At 35.6% G+C, this 16,466-nt stretch overlaps 6 protein-coding genes across 6 annotated transcripts; 3 read left to right on the top strand and 3 right to left on the bottom strand.

Moving 5' to 3' along the window:
- Window positions 1–588: 588 nt before the first annotated feature.
- DUG1 (metallodipeptidase) lies at window positions 589–2,046 on the top strand (the record flags this gene model as incomplete). The annotated part of the gene is made up of 1 exon (XM_071052965.1): window positions 589–2,046. The coding sequence occupies one exon, from the start codon at window positions 589–591 to the stop codon at window positions 2,044–2,046; it is 1,458 nt and encodes a 485-aa protein (XP_070911215.1).
- A 1,150-nt stretch (window positions 2,047–3,196) lies between these two features.
- On the top strand, window positions 3,197–3,973 carry IRC6 (Irc6p; the record flags this gene model as incomplete). Its single annotated transcript, XM_071052966.1, has 1 exon — window positions 3,197–3,973. One exon carries the CDS (start codon window positions 3,197–3,199, stop codon window positions 3,971–3,973), a length of 777 nt encoding a protein of 258 aa, XP_070911216.1.
- A 126-nt stretch (window positions 3,974–4,099) lies between these two features.
- On the bottom strand, window positions 4,100–5,782 carry MRX16 (Mrx16p; the record flags this gene model as incomplete). Its single annotated transcript, XM_071052967.1, has 1 exon — window positions 4,100–5,782. One exon carries the CDS (start codon window positions 5,780–5,782, stop codon window positions 4,100–4,102), a length of 1,683 nt encoding a protein of 560 aa, XP_070911217.1.
- Window positions 5,783–7,362: 1,580 nt separating this feature from the next.
- RNJ42_02803 (Covalently-linked cell wall protein 12) lies at window positions 7,363–8,052 on the bottom strand (the record flags this gene model as incomplete). Its single annotated transcript, XM_071052968.1, has 1 exon — window positions 7,363–8,052. The coding sequence occupies one exon, from the start codon at window positions 8,050–8,052 to the stop codon at window positions 7,363–7,365; it is 690 nt and encodes a 229-aa protein (XP_070911218.1).
- Window positions 8,053–10,325: 2,273 nt separating this feature from the next.
- YCF1 (ATP-binding cassette glutathione S-conjugate transporter YCF1) lies at window positions 10,326–14,921 on the bottom strand (the record flags this gene model as incomplete). Its single annotated transcript, XM_071052969.1, has 1 exon — window positions 10,326–14,921. One exon carries the CDS (start codon window positions 14,919–14,921, stop codon window positions 10,326–10,328), a length of 4,596 nt encoding a protein of 1,531 aa, XP_070911219.1.
- Window positions 14,922–15,922: 1,001 nt separating this feature from the next.
- SLO1 (Slo1p) lies at window positions 15,923–16,120 on the top strand (the record flags this gene model as incomplete). The annotated part of the gene is made up of 1 exon (XM_071052970.1): window positions 15,923–16,120. The coding sequence occupies one exon, from the start codon at window positions 15,923–15,925 to the stop codon at window positions 16,118–16,120; it is 198 nt and encodes a 65-aa protein (XP_070911220.1).
- Between the last annotated feature and the right edge of the window lie 346 nt (window positions 16,121–16,466).

A 16,466-nucleotide genomic window follows, 5' to 3' on the forward strand; every position in this document is an offset into this window, starting at 1 on the left:
AAATATATCAAAATGAAAAAATTTAGTTTTAGTCCCCAGAGAAGAGTCATCGTTGATTGTGTTGACACATTTTGTCACGAGGATTATAACCACTTCCTGCCGTATATCAACAACAGTATAAGCTCTGACAACACTTCAAACACTGGAACCCAACTACTACCCACGTTCTAAACCTATATATAAGCTAAAATTACATGGCTGTCTAACAAATATATGTAGTTTCAAGGACCCTGACCAATATATTTAATCATGCTAGTTTGACACATTTTCTCCTTCCTACAGCTTATTCTAAGCAGCTTTCAATATTCAATTTAAATTTTTCAATTCAAAGCTCACTGCCTGCAGAAAGTAGGGCTATGTTTTTATAGGAAGAAGGAAAAAAAAAAAATTTCATTATGATAGAGAGCCCAAAGGAAGAAGAAAAAAAATATTATTATCACTTTGATGGAGAAAAAACTTTCTCTCTCACACCCTTCCTCTTGAATATTTACTTTTTAATTAGTTTCTTTTCATAACATGTTTTCTAGATTTGGACAACACATAGTCAAATCATCTGTTCTATTACGAAGACAAGTATATACTAGAAGGATGTCTGCTGATTTGAAGCCAACTTTCGATAAAATTTTCTCCAAGATCGATGAGCTCAAGCCTGAGTTCATTGATATGCTTGCCAAGGCAATTGCCATTCCAGCTGTCTCTTCTGATGAGTCTCTAAGACCAAAAGTTGTTGAGAAGGCGCACTTCTTGGCTGACCACTTAAAGAAGTTGGGTTTCCAGGACATTCAGTTGAAGGAGTTGGGTACTCAACCACCTCCAGTTCAAGACCCAAACTTGCAATTGCCACCAATCGTCTTGGCTAGATACGGTAACGATCCAGCTAAGAAGACTCTTTTGGTCTACGGTCACTACGATGTCCAACCTGCCCAGCTGGAGGACGGTTGGGACTCTGAGCCTTTCGAATTGGTTGTTGATGAAAAGAAGCAATTGATGAGAGGTAGAGGTTCTACTGATGACACTGGTCCATTGACTGGTTGGTTGCATGTTGTTCAAGCCCACCAAGCTGCTGGTGTTGAATTGCCAGTCAACTTGGTCACCTGTTTCGAAGGTATGGAAGAGTCCGGTTCTTTGGGTCTTGATGTCTTGATCACTGAGCAAAAGGACAAGTACTTCAAGGGTGTCGATGCTGTCTGTATCTCTGATAACTACTGGTTGGGTACCAGAAAGCCAGTCTTGACTTACGGTCTAAGAGGCTGTAACTACTACCAAATTACCATTGAAGGTCCTGGTGCTGACTTGCACTCCGGTATCTTTGGTGGTATCATTGCTGAACCTATGATTGACTTGGTTCAAGTCCTATCCACTTTGGTTGACTCTCAAGGTAACATCTTGATCAAGGGCATTGAAGAAATGGTTGCTAAGGAAACCGAAAAGGAACAAGCTCTATATAAGGATATTGATTTCAGCGTTGAGGAATTGAACGCTGCTTCTGGTTCTGAGACAGCCTTATATCAAAAGAAAGAGGACATTTTGAAGCACAGATGGAGATACCCATCCCTTTCTGTCCACGGTGTTGAGGGTGCATTCTACGGTCAAGGTGCCAAGACTGTCATTCCAGCCAAGGTTGTTGGTAAGTTCTCTATTAGAACTGTCCCAGATATTGACTCCGGTAAATTGGATAAGCTTGTCATTGACCACTGTAATGAAGCTTTCAAGAAGTTGAACTCTCCAAACAAGTGTAAGGCTGAGCTAATTCACGATGGTGCTTACTGGGTTTCTGATCCATTCAACGCTCAATTCCAAGCTGCTGCTAAGGCCACCAAGGATGTCTACGGTGTTGAACCAGACTTCACTAGAGAAGGTGGTTCTATTCCAATCACCTTGACCTTTGAGGAACAATTGAAGACAAGTGTCCTCTTGTTGCCAATGGGTAGAGGTGATGATGGTGCACACTCCATTAACGAAAAGTTGGATATTTCTAACTTTGTCAACGGTATGAAGACAATGGCTGCTTACTTGCATTACTATGGTCAATCCCCAGAAAAATAAGTATCAAAATGAAACCTTATGTTTTAATGACAATATTTAATCTTCCCAGTACTATAAACTCATAGCTATATATATTTATATATAAATAAACATGAGATGACAATAAAAAATTCTATTATTAATTATTATTATTATTATTATTATTATTATTATTATTATTATTATTATTATTATTATTATTATTATTATTATTATTATTATTATTATTATTATTATTATTATTATTATTTTCTATATATTGTGATAATTTTAGTATTACATTTTTTTACGTACTTAACAAAATGCAGAACTATGTGTGATCCATTTATTCTGGGAGTCTTCTCATAACCATGACAATAACAATGATACCAATTGCACAAAACAGTACTGTTAAATAATTCTTAATCCGCTCAGAATCCCAGGAGCAGAAAAAGTCTTGGATATCTTGATAGCTGTCGATAATTACTGGTCCACCATATTTATCCTCAAAAGTCATGATATCAGACTGTAAAAGCATATCGTCATCACGAATCGGAAGGTTTGTAGCATAGGCTTCACGGTTTATCCACTCTCGAAATGTTGTTGGCATTCTGTTTATACCAAGAGCACATTCGTTGCAAAGTAAAGGTCTCCGACATGCAGGAGGTTTTTGTATCTGCTTCTCAATATCATTCATCATTGGACGATTGGTAAACATTATTTGAATATTATTTGGTATCGTTTAGCTACCATTAGAAGAAGTTACATCAAGAGAATGAGCTTAGGTTCAAAATAAATGACATCCTAATGGTCACTATTTATACTTTTTTACTGACATTGTTAAACTAATATCTTAATTAATGTATTGCTAACTATTTCAGGAATGAAAGTTTTCGAAATAAGAACTCTTGACCAGAGTTAAGTTATATTCATTGCTGATTTTAGTGGTTTTTGCTTGCAAAATTGGTTCAGCCGCTTGTCACTTTTTTTATAAGGAAAAATAGCTTTTTAGCGATGAGTTTAACATTAAACAACATAGCAAAAATTGATTTAAACAATGTGTACACAGAAGAGTTCACACATTATATTCTCGCAAAGGGTATGATAAAGAGGATTTGGCAGAGCAATGGAGTGGGTCATTTTCTGAAGGAAGACGTCTAGTTTTTTAGGGATAAAGGTCTATATTATAGCAATGTTGGAAACCACTAACTCTCCAGAGTCTGAATTTATTGATGTTTCCGATGTGGACTCCTATGATGAAACGAAACTAGTGCCTAATAAAGTTTTGATAGTAATGTCTGGAGTCGACAAAAGTGACAAGCATAAAATTCTAAATGATATATTCCAGGTAGAAAGTGGTGAGAGTATCTATAAAAACTTGACATGGGAAACTAAATACTATAGGGTGGACTACGACCTGTATGTTGATGAATGCGAGGATATTTTAGAGTGGCTAAAAGAAATTAGTTCAGATGAATATACTGAATTGAGGGAGTTATTGACCAGTATTATTGTTGTTCGTGACTTTGCTGTTAAAGAAGATGATGAGTTGGAAGAGCAACTCAAGGAGCTGTTAAAGGAATGCCCTCAAGAACCATTGTTAGCTGGGATACATATTGGAGAGCCTATCGACATTACAAGGAGGAATGTCGATTACTCCTTAAGAGACCTAAGCCTTGAAATATGTGATATAAATGATACATCAAAAAGTGAAAATAATGAATTGATGGGCTTGAAGAGAGTAGTTGAGATAATCGACACCCATTCTTGGCCTGACTGTGCTATGATTTTGGATACGGATATACAGCCATCATCTTCGAACAAAGAGGCTGATTTAGAACACCTAATACACAAGTTACAAGAAGCAAAACTTCATTATGAGCATTTAGTTCGTGATGCGGATGCTGATCAGGACGAGGCTTTGGAGTATGCACAACAAATTGCGGAAGAAATAGCGAGAGAACTGTAAATTATTTATTTGTAATTAAACATTTTAATAAAATTATATCATTTCTTGTTATATTAAAGTCATTAGCGATAGAGAATGAAGAGGAATACCATGTCTTGGTCACATCAATTAGCTTCATTTTTCTTTCTATATATAATTCAAACTCTTACAATACTCACTGCTACCAGTAATGCACTCTGCTTTCAATAGTAGTAGAAGTATTCTGCCATTGGCGATACCAACCTTCCAAAGCGACTTCGTCAAAAATAATTGGAAACCGGGGGAGAATTCAGTAGGAGAAAAGTCAGTTTTCCTTGTCATGGTCTCGAAATTAGGAATTTGCTTGGAGGCAATACGTAAGTCATCAATTAACGCTGGTGCTCGAGGATATCTGACTCCATTAATTGTAATGTCAGCAAGGGATAATAAGACAGGTAGAACGAGGTCTGGGTGAGGGTTCGGTTTGTAGTTTGATGCACTAGTCTCTGCGGAACTCATCATATTCATATCGTAGAACGAAGGAGATAATTTAACCTTGTAATTATTCAAGTCAATGCCACAATCGGGATGCTTTAGTAATTCTTTGTTAAATAGTTCAAAGAAGCATTTTGCTGTGGTATCAGTAAAATCTATGTGAATTCCTTTTGTTTCCCTATTGAAAACTAGAATGGCCTCTCTTGTATCGACCTGGAAGAGTAATTCACGGGAATAACTGTCCAAGTAGGGGCGCTTATATCCTATAATATCATATGTACCAACGGACTGGTCATACGTCTTTATTCTCTTGGCTCTTGGTTCTGCGCCATCTATATCCTGATTAAACTCCAGATTTGCTTGATCAAAAGGTTCTTGTAGCAAAGATGAGTTTACGTCATTGTTATTTAGTGGCTCTTGGAACATGTATGAAATGTCTCTCTTAGTAGTAGAAGAGATCACTAAACCCTTTTTCGAGACGTCTTTCAAAGCAAGACAGATTTCTTCTTTCCTGGTTAACGGATTATAGTTCACTTTACATTTAACTAGTCGTTGTTCCAAGTTTAAGAATCTGTAAAATTTACATTCTCTGATAAGTGAGCTTCTACGTTCATCGTCTAGGTTTAAGGACCCACCTCCAAGTAATATCAAAAGGTCTTCAAATAAAGCATTAGATCTAGCCACATATGGAGCTGAGTGTGGTGGTGGTCTCAGTAATTTTCGTGTCAATATAAGTTCTTCTACATCGATGTACAATGTTCCAGAAGTAATTTCGAAATAATTTGGAGAGTCACCAGCTCTTTTAAATAGCGACTTCGCAAGCTTGTATGATTTCCCTCCTATATTAGTATAGTAATAGTCGGACTCCTTCAGTATAGATTTCAGTCTAGGGAGATTATAGTACATTGCATCAGCGAATAACATAGTGTATTGTACCTCATCTTGAATTTCGATGAAGTAGCCTTGTAAATGCTGGTAAATCAATTCAAATACATCAGCAGATCTGTCAATAAACAGTACCTCGTTGTCGGATTGACTCCCACTGCCACTACTGCCAGAAGGTGGACTACTAGCACTATTAACTGATGAAGGGGAGAAAGTATTTGTGGTGCCTGCTGTGCCCACTGTACCTCCAGTGTTAGCATTAGAATTGTTAGTGTTGCTATTGTTTTTATTCACACGTTTCAAGAAGTAGTTGGTGAAGAAACTAGGTCCATCAGAATTTAACGATGCTCCACTAATTTTAAAAAGTTGTTTACCAACTTGTATTCTGTACATCCTCTCATGTGGAAGAATTTGTGGAATGTTCGGGTCGAATTGCTCAGGTGAAAGAGCACTAGAAGATGTGACACTCATTTCTTTAATAAAATTAAGTCTAATTTGAGGGATGGAGGTTCGTTTAGGATTTGTTATTGTTATTAATTGTGCTTTATATTGAAAGATAATAAATATTAAATAAAGATGGTTTAAAATTAGTTATTATTTTTTCCAAGTACTTATGTTACCTTGTCACCCTGAAATACTATATGCTTAACTAGTCACAAAGTGCATATTACAGACATTTTAAGTATCATCTTTATTCAATTCATCCAATTTTAATTTTTTTTTTCTTAGTTATTCAGTAAAGAAAAAAAATTACCTCGCTGATAGGGCCTCGCCATCCCTAGGGAGTGATAAAAAGGAAAGGCATCCCAAAGCGTGTATTGTGATAGTTGAAATAGTCTTTGAACTGGAATTGAAATGAATACTGTTCGCTTATGTACTATCAGCATAATGAGAATGGCTTAAAAACGCATTCGAGTGAGATTAGAGTTGGTGAGAATACTGTGGGTATTAAATTAGATATTTATTATCTTGTATATATAAACCAAAAAAATAGGTATTGGGGAGGGAGATAAAAGAACTCTATCTCCAAGAACTATGTAAATTAAAAAGAGAAAGGATATATTTCTCTTTTATCTCTTTTAACATTTTATTTTATATTCCCTTTACAATTCATAATTGGGCGTCGCAAAACATAGAAGAGATAAGAAAAATAAAAACTTTCCTCTGATAAAACTTCTTTTATTTTAATTGAGATATTCTCATATTAATCACCTTATCAAACTTTTTTTTTCCTAGACTTTTTAAGTTTAATTTAAGTTGTCCTTTAATTTGTTGTTTTTTTTATAATGCATTAACCAACAATATCACGTATACATTCTTATTTCTGAAACCCCTCGACATTATTGCAACGTAAGTCTATCAAATGAAACCTCCCAAAAAAATGTTTTAATGTTACAATTTTTTTCTCTTTTATTAAAAAAACCCAGGATATTAAAAATAAATAAAAAATAAAAATCCGTTTTTTAAAGAAAGTAGTGTGTGTATGTGTTCTTTTATTAAAAGATTTTGAAATAAAAACCAGAGAGCTCAATTATAATTGATTAGAGAAAATTGTTGCAAAATAATAGAGATAAGGGCAAAAAAAATAGAGACATGATACCATGGTAACCGTAAATGCAATAGATAAAAAAAAAAAAAGTTAGTATTGGAAGGTAGTTTAAAGAAAAAACAATAAATCTTGAAAAATAAAGTCAGAAAAAGTTTGTTTGGAGGGGTATATTAATAAAAAATATCATATTATATTAAAATTAAAATAGTAGTAAAAGTTTGGGAAAAGTTGTATTGTCATATCTTTCAATCTCTTCCTTTTTTTTAAACCATGATGAAATGAGAAAAGCCGTAAGAAAATAAAATAAGATCGTGATGAATAAATGATTAAGGTTAGATTAAATCAACCTTGAAAAAGATATTGTTGTTTTTGATAAATTTAATTTATCAATTTTTTTATAAGAAGTTAAAATAAAAGAAAAAAAATTAGAAAATCAAGATATTAATTAAAATATCAGGAGAATTTTCATATGGGTATTATTATTAATTTTATTTTAAGTTGCTTACAACAACAAAGCGGCAGCACCGGCAATCAAAGCACCAGCAGCTGGGATAGCCTTAGCGGCAGCACCAGTGTAAGAAGAGATGACGTGAGAGGTGGCAGCTGGGGTAGAAGATTGAACAATTGGCTTAGAAGAAGAAGTCAAAGTGGTGGTTTGAACGAACTTGGTGGTGGTGGTGGTTTCTTGCTTGGAAGATGGAGCTGGAGCTGGCTTTTGGGAAGATGGAGCTGGAGCTGGCTTTTGAGAAGATGGAGCTGGAGCTGGCTTTTGAGAAGATGGAGCTGGAGCTGGCTTTTGGGAAGATGGAGCTGGAGCTGGCTTTTGAGAAGATGGAGCTGGAGCTGGCTTTTGAGAAGATGGAGCTGGAGCTGGCTTTTGGGAAGATGGAGCTGGAGCTGGCTTAGCGGTGGATGGAGCTGGAGCAGTGGAGTTGTGCATGGTGGTCTCTTCTTCAATTGGACACCAGGTGGTGGTTTCAGTGACAATGTCGTCAATGGTGACAGTGGCAGTGGAAACCCAAGCTGGGGAGACGTGTTCGGAACAGATGTGTTCTTCACAGTCAGTGATGGTAACTAGAGTGGTAACTGGGTGGTGCTCAGTAGCAGTGGTGATGTTAGCCTCAGTGATGTTAGATTGAGCGGCGGCGACGGCAGCGACGGCAGCGACAGTAGCGACAGTAGAGAATTGCATTTTTTAATAGAAGCGAATGTGTAAGTTTTTGTTGGTTAGACTTAGTATAGTACTTGTTCTGTTGTGTATAATATAAAATCTAAATATAAAAGAAATCCAGATTCAAGTTCTTATTTATTTTTTTGATACGTAAACGACATCTTTATATAGTTTTTTTTTTTTTAGAAAGATAGAATGAGAAAAAAGAATTCCGTTATACTTCCCTCCCCTCTCTCCCCTCTCACACTACCGTCTATCCCTTTTGTCATCTCTCGGTGCTTCTATTAGTTCTTTGTTTAACTCTTTTGTTTAGTTTTGTTTTGTTTTGGTTTGTTTTTTATTGCCCTAACACGGTGTGTTACTGTGGTTTGTCTGCTGTTTGGATTTAGTTTTGGTTTTTCTTCTCTATAGCCTTTTACTGTTTTGTAATTGTTAAAATTAGCATATTCTTCGATTTATTTCTTTTGTTTATTGTTTTATTTGGTTTGTTTTGTTTGTTTTTTTATCCTTCCCACTTTTCCTTTTTGCTTTTTCCTTTTTTCCTTTTTTTCTATCAGCTTCTAAAAAAAGTAGATATCCCTGCACTACTTTGACTGTTTGGAATTATTTTATTTTAGTGGTTTTTTTTACTTTATTAATCGCGTTTTTGTACTTTGTACGTAGTCGTCTGTTGATATCCCGTAGAAATTTCTTTTATTTTATTTGCTATAGTGAAAGACCCGCACGGAGGGGAGAGGAACGTAGATTATTCCTGCATCTTTTAATTACCTCCACCTTTAATTCCCTTTTTGAAGAAGAACTAATTAACAAGAAAACCAAGATTCCTCTCGCTTCTTCTACTTCTTTTTCCTGTTCAAATTTGTTTTTTCAACTTTTAGAATTCCTGTATTCCCCTTTCTAGAAAGGCAGGGAACACGGTTTGTGGATGCGTGCACTGAGGTGCAGATACAATAACTGTGGTGCGATATAATTTATTTTTTTTCTTTGTTTACAATTTACTTTCTGGTTCTTCCTACACTCTTTTTTGAGAGTTCAGAATAATGGGTTCATACAAAAATTCTTCTAGCACGAATGCGTGGGGGGGGGAGCGAAGTGGAGGAAGGTGGAAAAAGAGGAGTTAGGTAGGAAAAAGCCGATATACTAAAGGAGTCAAACTTCCTATTTCGGAAGTGTTGAATAAGAAAATATATCGCGTTTTTTTCTTCCTTTACTTTGATAGTGGGCATATATTTTTTTTCTTACCACTAGGGTTAAACCACGAATTTTTTCGTCGTGCTGCTTTCTTCTTTAGGAAAGAGAGGGTCCACGAGGTAAACCGGATGGGTACCACTGCACTAGAGGTCATTCCACGGCTATACAATAACTAAGAACATCACATGACGTGATATAAATTTCCGAATTTGGAAATTTGTATACAAACCTGCGCAAAAAAAATGATTAGACAGATTAGAAAAAGAAGCGGGTAACCTCCTCTGCATTGTGTTTTTTTTTACTTTAATTGAAAGGGTTTATGTTTAGGAACCCAATTTAATAGCTATATCATTTTGAGGTACATGCTCTAAACATGCAACCAAAGTAATTGTACATAATGATATGTAAACAATTTCTAAAAGAGGAAAATGACGTATTTTTCTTTCTATTCCACCCCACTCTATTTTTATTAAATTGGTTGCTTCCTTATTTTTTTTTTCTTTATAGATAAATTCCCGTTGTACATCTGCTTATCCTCTCACGCCCCTCCTCTTCGGGGGGTGGATTATTGTGCATAGTTTTGAATACCCCTCTTGATGCCTAAGGCCCGGAATGTTTCGCTGGGCGGAGTACCTTAAAAGGTAATAGTTAAACAACTACAATAATACAACCCTGCTCTATTTTCCTAATTGGGTAATATGAGTGTAAACACAGAAAGCTATTTATTGGTTGCAATATGGGAAAATAAAGGGTTCTTGAATATTACATTAATTTTAGTCAAGCTCCATTGTACCATATTCATTTGAACAGGGGTACTGAACAAAAAAGAAAAAAAAAAATATAAATGACTTTGTTTATTATTACTGCAATTAGTTATAAGAAATAAAATTCGTAATTTAAAAAAAAAAAAACTATACATGTACCCAACGATTAAAAACAATAACAACAAAATAAACAACAACGTGAATTTAACAAATCGAATAAAGGAAAAAAATTAAAAAGGAAAAAAAATAAATAAAAATAAGAGTAGCTTTTTGTATATACATTCCCGTATTCTTACCTTTAAATTTTTTAGTTCTTTAGTATTGATCTTTTTTCTTTTCTTAATGGTTCAAGCCTGCTTCTTTGGTCAAGGAATAGAAAATAGAGTCCTCATTCTTCAGTAGTGCTTGAGGTGTATCGAACTCTACTACTTTACCATGGTCGAGGACAATAATACGGTCGTTGTCCATGATTGTGTTTATTCTGTGAGCAATTGTTAGAATTGTTCTGTCTTTAAATGCTGTACGGATTGTCTCTTGGATGACTTGATCAGTCTCCACGTCAACAGCGGCAGTGGCCTCATCTAGGACTAGGATCTTGGATGGAACCAAGAGAGCCCTAGCCAAGCACATAAGTTGTCTTTGACCGACACTTAAATTACCACCTCCTTCAGTCAACATAGTCATTAGACCATCACCGGTCATCTGCATGATGTGGTTCTTCAAATGTGATAGTTCCAAAGCTCTCCAAATCTCAGCATCAGTGAATGAGTTCGTAGGATCAATGTTCTCACGAATAGTACCTTCGAACACTTGGGAATCCTGAGGAATGATCGATAGGTTATGTCTTAGATCATATAGACCAATTTCATTAATTGGAACGCCATCAATGACAATTCTACCGGAGGCAGCTTCAATTATTCTGAATAAAGAAAGAGTCAAGGATGACTTACCGGCACCGGTACGACCAACAATACCAACCTTCTCCTTTGGCTTGATATGGATATCAATATCCTTTAGGATCAGGTCAAGCTCAGGTCTGTACCGAGTAGAGTAATGCTCAAACTTGATTTCACCGCTATTTGGCCAGTCTTGTGGTGGTCTGTGGCTTTCGATTACTAGAGGTGCTTCACTCTTTAGCTCTGCATATTCTTTTATTCTTTCCACTGAAACAATATTAGTTTCAACTTCAACAGTCATCCTGACAATCCAGTTCAATGTTTGTGTAATTTGTAATGCATAACTTAAAGAAAGACCAATCATACCTGCAGTCATAGTACCTTGTCTCAATTTGAACATTGATAAAGTGGCTGCACCCAAGATGATAATAGAACCGATAAATTCTAGTCTGTAAGCTAACCAACGGTTCGCATTAATACTTGGGTAAAGGGCACTCATGTTATTGTCTACTCTACATTCATTGATATGTGCAAATCTCTTTTGTTGGTGATAACCTCTAATTGTGGCCAAACCACCTAGAGTCTCTTGGAAGTGTGAAAAAATAGGAGATTTGGTTAGAGACTCCAAACGACGCAATTCTCTAGAGGTTCTCAAGTAGTACTGTTGGTAATAGATGTAGAAGGCACCCAAAGGAATGATAATGAAGAGGAATTGCCATGTGGTGAATGTAATAACACCAACAGTGAATAGTACTTTGACAGTGTTAACGAAGAACTGGGAAAATGATCTACCTAAAATGGAGTCAACTTTATAGATATCGTTAGAGAATCTATTCAAAATACGTCCAATAGGAGTGGTTTCAAAGAAGGACATTGGTGCTCTCAATACAGATGCCGTCATTAAGTTATGCAAGTAAGTGGAGCCATGAATTGTACAGAAAATCCATAGGATAATCGTTTGTGTCAAAGTCGATAGTGCGGAACCAACACCCAGTGCAAAGTAAATAGCCAAATAACGGAGAGCATGTGGATTGGAATGATAACGTGTATTAGTTTCAGACCATTTTTTTAGCCAGACATTTCCCATCACTGATAAGAACATTGATAAAATAATGAAAACAATAAAAATACAGACATATTTTGGATTACAGGCCTTTGCATATTCCAAATAGATATCCCATTTAACCTTACCTTGTTCACGGTGTTCTCTCGTGTTCTCGTCATCATCAAAATCAATACTAGCTAGAGTAGCATCACTTGCCTTTCTTAAACTTCCAATATCGGTACCAAGTGTGGTCGAATTTTCTAGTTTTTTCAACTCCTTTAGTTCATCTTCCAATGGCACGGTCGGTTCTCTTTCATCAACTGAAACAGCCGAAGAGTCTTCATCAAAAGCGGCCTTGTCGGCACCATCTTTTTTACCAAATTCACGTAGCAACTTACCCAACGACGAATCACTGTCCTTCTTGACGTCATCATAAGAACCTTGTTGAGTAATTTCACCATTTTCTAGTAAGGTAATTGTATCAGCAGCACTCAAAGCAGAAATCTTATTTGTCGCCAATACTCTTGTCTTAGTATGCAATAACCCATTTGGACCAAGGACGTGATCAATTAGATGTCTAGAGACGTGTTCATCAACAGCAGCCAATGGATCATCCAATAAATAGGTATCTGCTCTAGCATAGACGGCTCTTGCCAGGGATAGACGAGCTTTTTGACCACCAGATAGAGAAATACCCTTTTCACCGACCAATGTTTGATCACCGTCCATTAACGTTGCTAAATCAATAGTTAAAGCACAAGCCTTAATGGTCTTCTCATAAAATTCTGCATCATATTTATGACCAAAAAGGACATTTTCTCTGACAGTACCATTCATAATCCATGGGACTTGTGAAACATAAGCAACTGTACCATGAACGGTTGCAAAACCCTTCACTCTGAACAAATCACCCAATAGAGATTGTAGGAAAGCACTCTTACCGCAACCCACCTTACCGACGATGCAAGAAAGGTCACCTTTTCTAGCTTGATAGTTGATATTCTTTAGGGCTACCTTATATTCAGGCTTACGCTTCCACAGGAAAGTTGCGTCATCACCAATGTTAACTGCAACATCACCAATATTCTTGACCTTTGGCAAACGTTGAACCGCATCTTTTTGTAACTCTTCATTAGTTAGGAAGTTGAATAATCTTTTAACTGAAACAGAGGATTCAATAATCGCAGTCAAGACATTTGGAATGACCATCAGTGGGAAAGATAATAGGTTAAATAGTGTCAAAGCGGGGAACACAAGGTCAGTGGTTAGAGGTCTATCTTCAGTGTAAACGAATACAGCAAAGGTTGAACATGAAACTAGGAAAGGAACAATGTTAAATTGGAAACTAGTGAATGCCATGTAAACACCCAACTTAGTCAAGTTTCTCAATTCTTTTTCATTTCTAACAGTTTCTAGCTTTTCTTTGTATGGTTGCTCCCAAGCATACAATTTCAATGATTTTATGTTGTTCAAAATTTCACTAATAACTCTTGTTCTCTCATCCTTGTACTTCATTTGAGATTTTTGTAGACCCTTCTGAATCTTCATTAAATATGAATTTACTGGAATCATAACAATTAGAATGACAACACCAACCCACATAGAGCGTCCAAGTAACTTGTATAAGGAAACTAAACACAAAACAACTTGTAATGGACCTGACCATGCCAAATGAATCCATTGAGTCAAATCTTGCAGCTTTTGTACATCAACACTCATTAGGTTAACAATATCACCAGTAGATGCAGTATTCGATGCTTCATTTGAAAGGACTAAAGACTTTTGATAGATAATCGAGGTCAAGGCGCTTTTAATATTCATACCAGTATTATATGTGTTCAAAAAGTACTGGTGTAAGACGGAGGTTTGAGTGAAACCTACAGCAAACATGGCAATAGCAATGTAGAAACCCCTTACAATTGGTAATTGCTTGTCAAAGACAACAAATTCATCGTTCTCTCTTTCTTCATTATATTGAGTTACGAATTTAATAAGAATTTTCAGCAGTTGTGGTTGAGTGAAAGCCAAAATATCATGGATAACCTTTAAGAATGCTGCAATGAGCATATTAAAACCAAATGATCTAGCAATTACCCAAGCTAGGGATGGGTTAGCATTATGCTTTAATTGGTCTTCCCATTTACTCTTGAAACTAGCTGTCAAGGCGGCACTGTTAAAACTCTTAGGTAGCTTGTAAAGATCTGTCTCTGTCAAGAATTTCTCATAACCTGTCTTCATCAAGCCTGACATCCATGTAAAGGAGATCCTTGAGAAGATGTTTGCACTATCATATGGATTTTCCTTTCTTCTACTCAAGTGTGCATGGTAATCTTCATGTGATTTGACAGGTTTACTAGGCAGAGCTTCCAGAAGCAAAATAGCCACAGCGTTAATTGCCTGGAATAAAGTGAATATGAAAATTTTATGTCCTTGCTCCCAGTGACCCTCATAGGAGTGCCTAACTAAGAAATTCAGTGTTTTCATACAGTTAATGACGGCTTCGAAAAACCAGTAGAACAGGATAACACTGTTAGCTACCTTCATTCTGTGGTATTCAATCCAATGAAGAGACACAGCGACAAACAGAGATAGCAAAGTTAGAGTGTACTGAGAGATTAGGGTTGCATCTACGGTCTTATGATCAGGTACAGATAAACTAGCAATAGCCACGAATACAATTTGCATCAGCACCAATGTAATTCTCGAGATGATTAACCAGTTTCTTCTGTATTTGATACCAGGATGTTTCATAACACATAGTTTCCAAAGAGAACGGGTCCCAAATACCAGCATGAACAACGCCACTAGGTTTAATAACACACCATCAAGGAAACATATCGTGAAATCACCATAGAAAGAAATGGGCCCTAGACCCTCGGGCGATTTACACCATTTGCACGCCCAATCTGGAAGTGTCCCGTTACCAATTCCATTACCAGTACCGTTACGAAGAGATAGAGTATCACTAGATATATCTAGTGAAAAATGCTCCATCGTTATATTTTATTTTATTTTCTTATTGTATTATATCTTTCTTGATGGATTTAAATATAGAGAATATTAAGGATAAAACAATTACTCTCTTAGAAAGTTATTATATTTTTATTTTTTATTTTTTAATAGGTAATCCTTCTTTATCACCCCCTTACCTTATTTTACAATTAATTTTGCCACTTTTTATTTTTTTTCTCTTTCAGATTTTCTTTTAAGAAATTTCCCCTATAGAAATAAATAAAGATTTAATTGAAAAGCAAGTTAAGGTTCGTTGTTCTCGTTTTTTGAGAAGTATATAACCTTCCTATCTTGAATATTAAGACTAAGAAGTAAATCAAGCCATCAAGAAAAAACCTTTATACCTTTAAACAATTAAAAAAATGATAAAAGATAGGGCATCTCAAAAAAAAAAAAAAAAAAAAAGAATATTTTTCTTACCCTCCTCATTACATTAGTCAGCATATTATTTTAATTTTATTTTATTTCAACTTCCTGCGATTTGAGTTTGTATTTGTACGGATTTCTTTTGTCCCTCCCCAGCTCATTAGTTATTTTTTTTAGTAGGTGATTATTTGTATTTCAAACTGTGGCTATAAACATTGCTTGTTAAGACTATCCATATATGATATCCTTTATTTATGTTTTTGGTTATATTTAACAAATACAGCATGACTACACTAAGCCATCAACTGTAACAAGATCTAATATGGTCTCTTGGCCCAGTTGGTTAAGGCACCGTGCTAATAACGCGGGGATCAGCGGTTCGATCCCGCTAGAGACCATTTCTTATCTTTTTTGGTAAATTTCTACTACATTTTTTTTATTTTTTATTTTGGTTAAATCTTCTACGATAATTTCTTTTCTTACTTTTTTTTTTTTATCACTCTTTGGCACTATAGCTGGTTAATATAACATTAATAGACATCCAATGGCAGTAGAAGTCTTGGCCTTGTTATAGTCTTTTGTTACTAATATAACAGAAATTGAGATCTTTTCAGAAGATGGAAGAAGTGAAAAAAGTTGAGACCCGTGAAGAAGACCTGAGGAAAGAGACTAAATTACTCAAGGACACTTTGGATTTGTTATGGAATAGGACCTATGAACAGAGGAAGTTGTGTGATCAACTAGAACAAGAAAATGAAAACTTGAAGGACTACATTAATAATTTGATGTCATCAAGCAATGTGCTGGATAAGTAATATATCTCCCTATAAAAGAAGGGGTCACTAGAAAAAAAAACAACTACAAATAGAGCTACTCCCCAGTATGTAGCAATATAAATACAAATGACTCGATTAAGAAAAGGTTTTACCGGACTGCATAACATAAAGGTAGATCGTTCACCTAATTGAGATGCTTGTCTTGCTAGTGCCAAAAAAAGAAATAAGGAAAAAGGTGAATATATTGTGATCATATATATTTTGCCTAGCAAAGTATAGATATCAAGGCTTGCTCTGATTGAATCATAAAAGGGCCAAAATATCAACTACTAGTAGCTTTCTAAGGTGAATTAAGGTACGAGAGAAAGAAGGGCCATGAGACTTA

This window comes from Nakaseomyces bracarensis, assembly GCF_045282275.1.
Source record: "Nakaseomyces bracarensis strain CBM3 chromosome Unknown Scaff10_0, whole genome shotgun sequence".
In the NCBI taxonomy this organism is placed as follows: Eukaryota; Fungi; Ascomycota; class Saccharomycetes; order Saccharomycetales; family Saccharomycetaceae; genus Nakaseomyces; species Nakaseomyces bracarensis.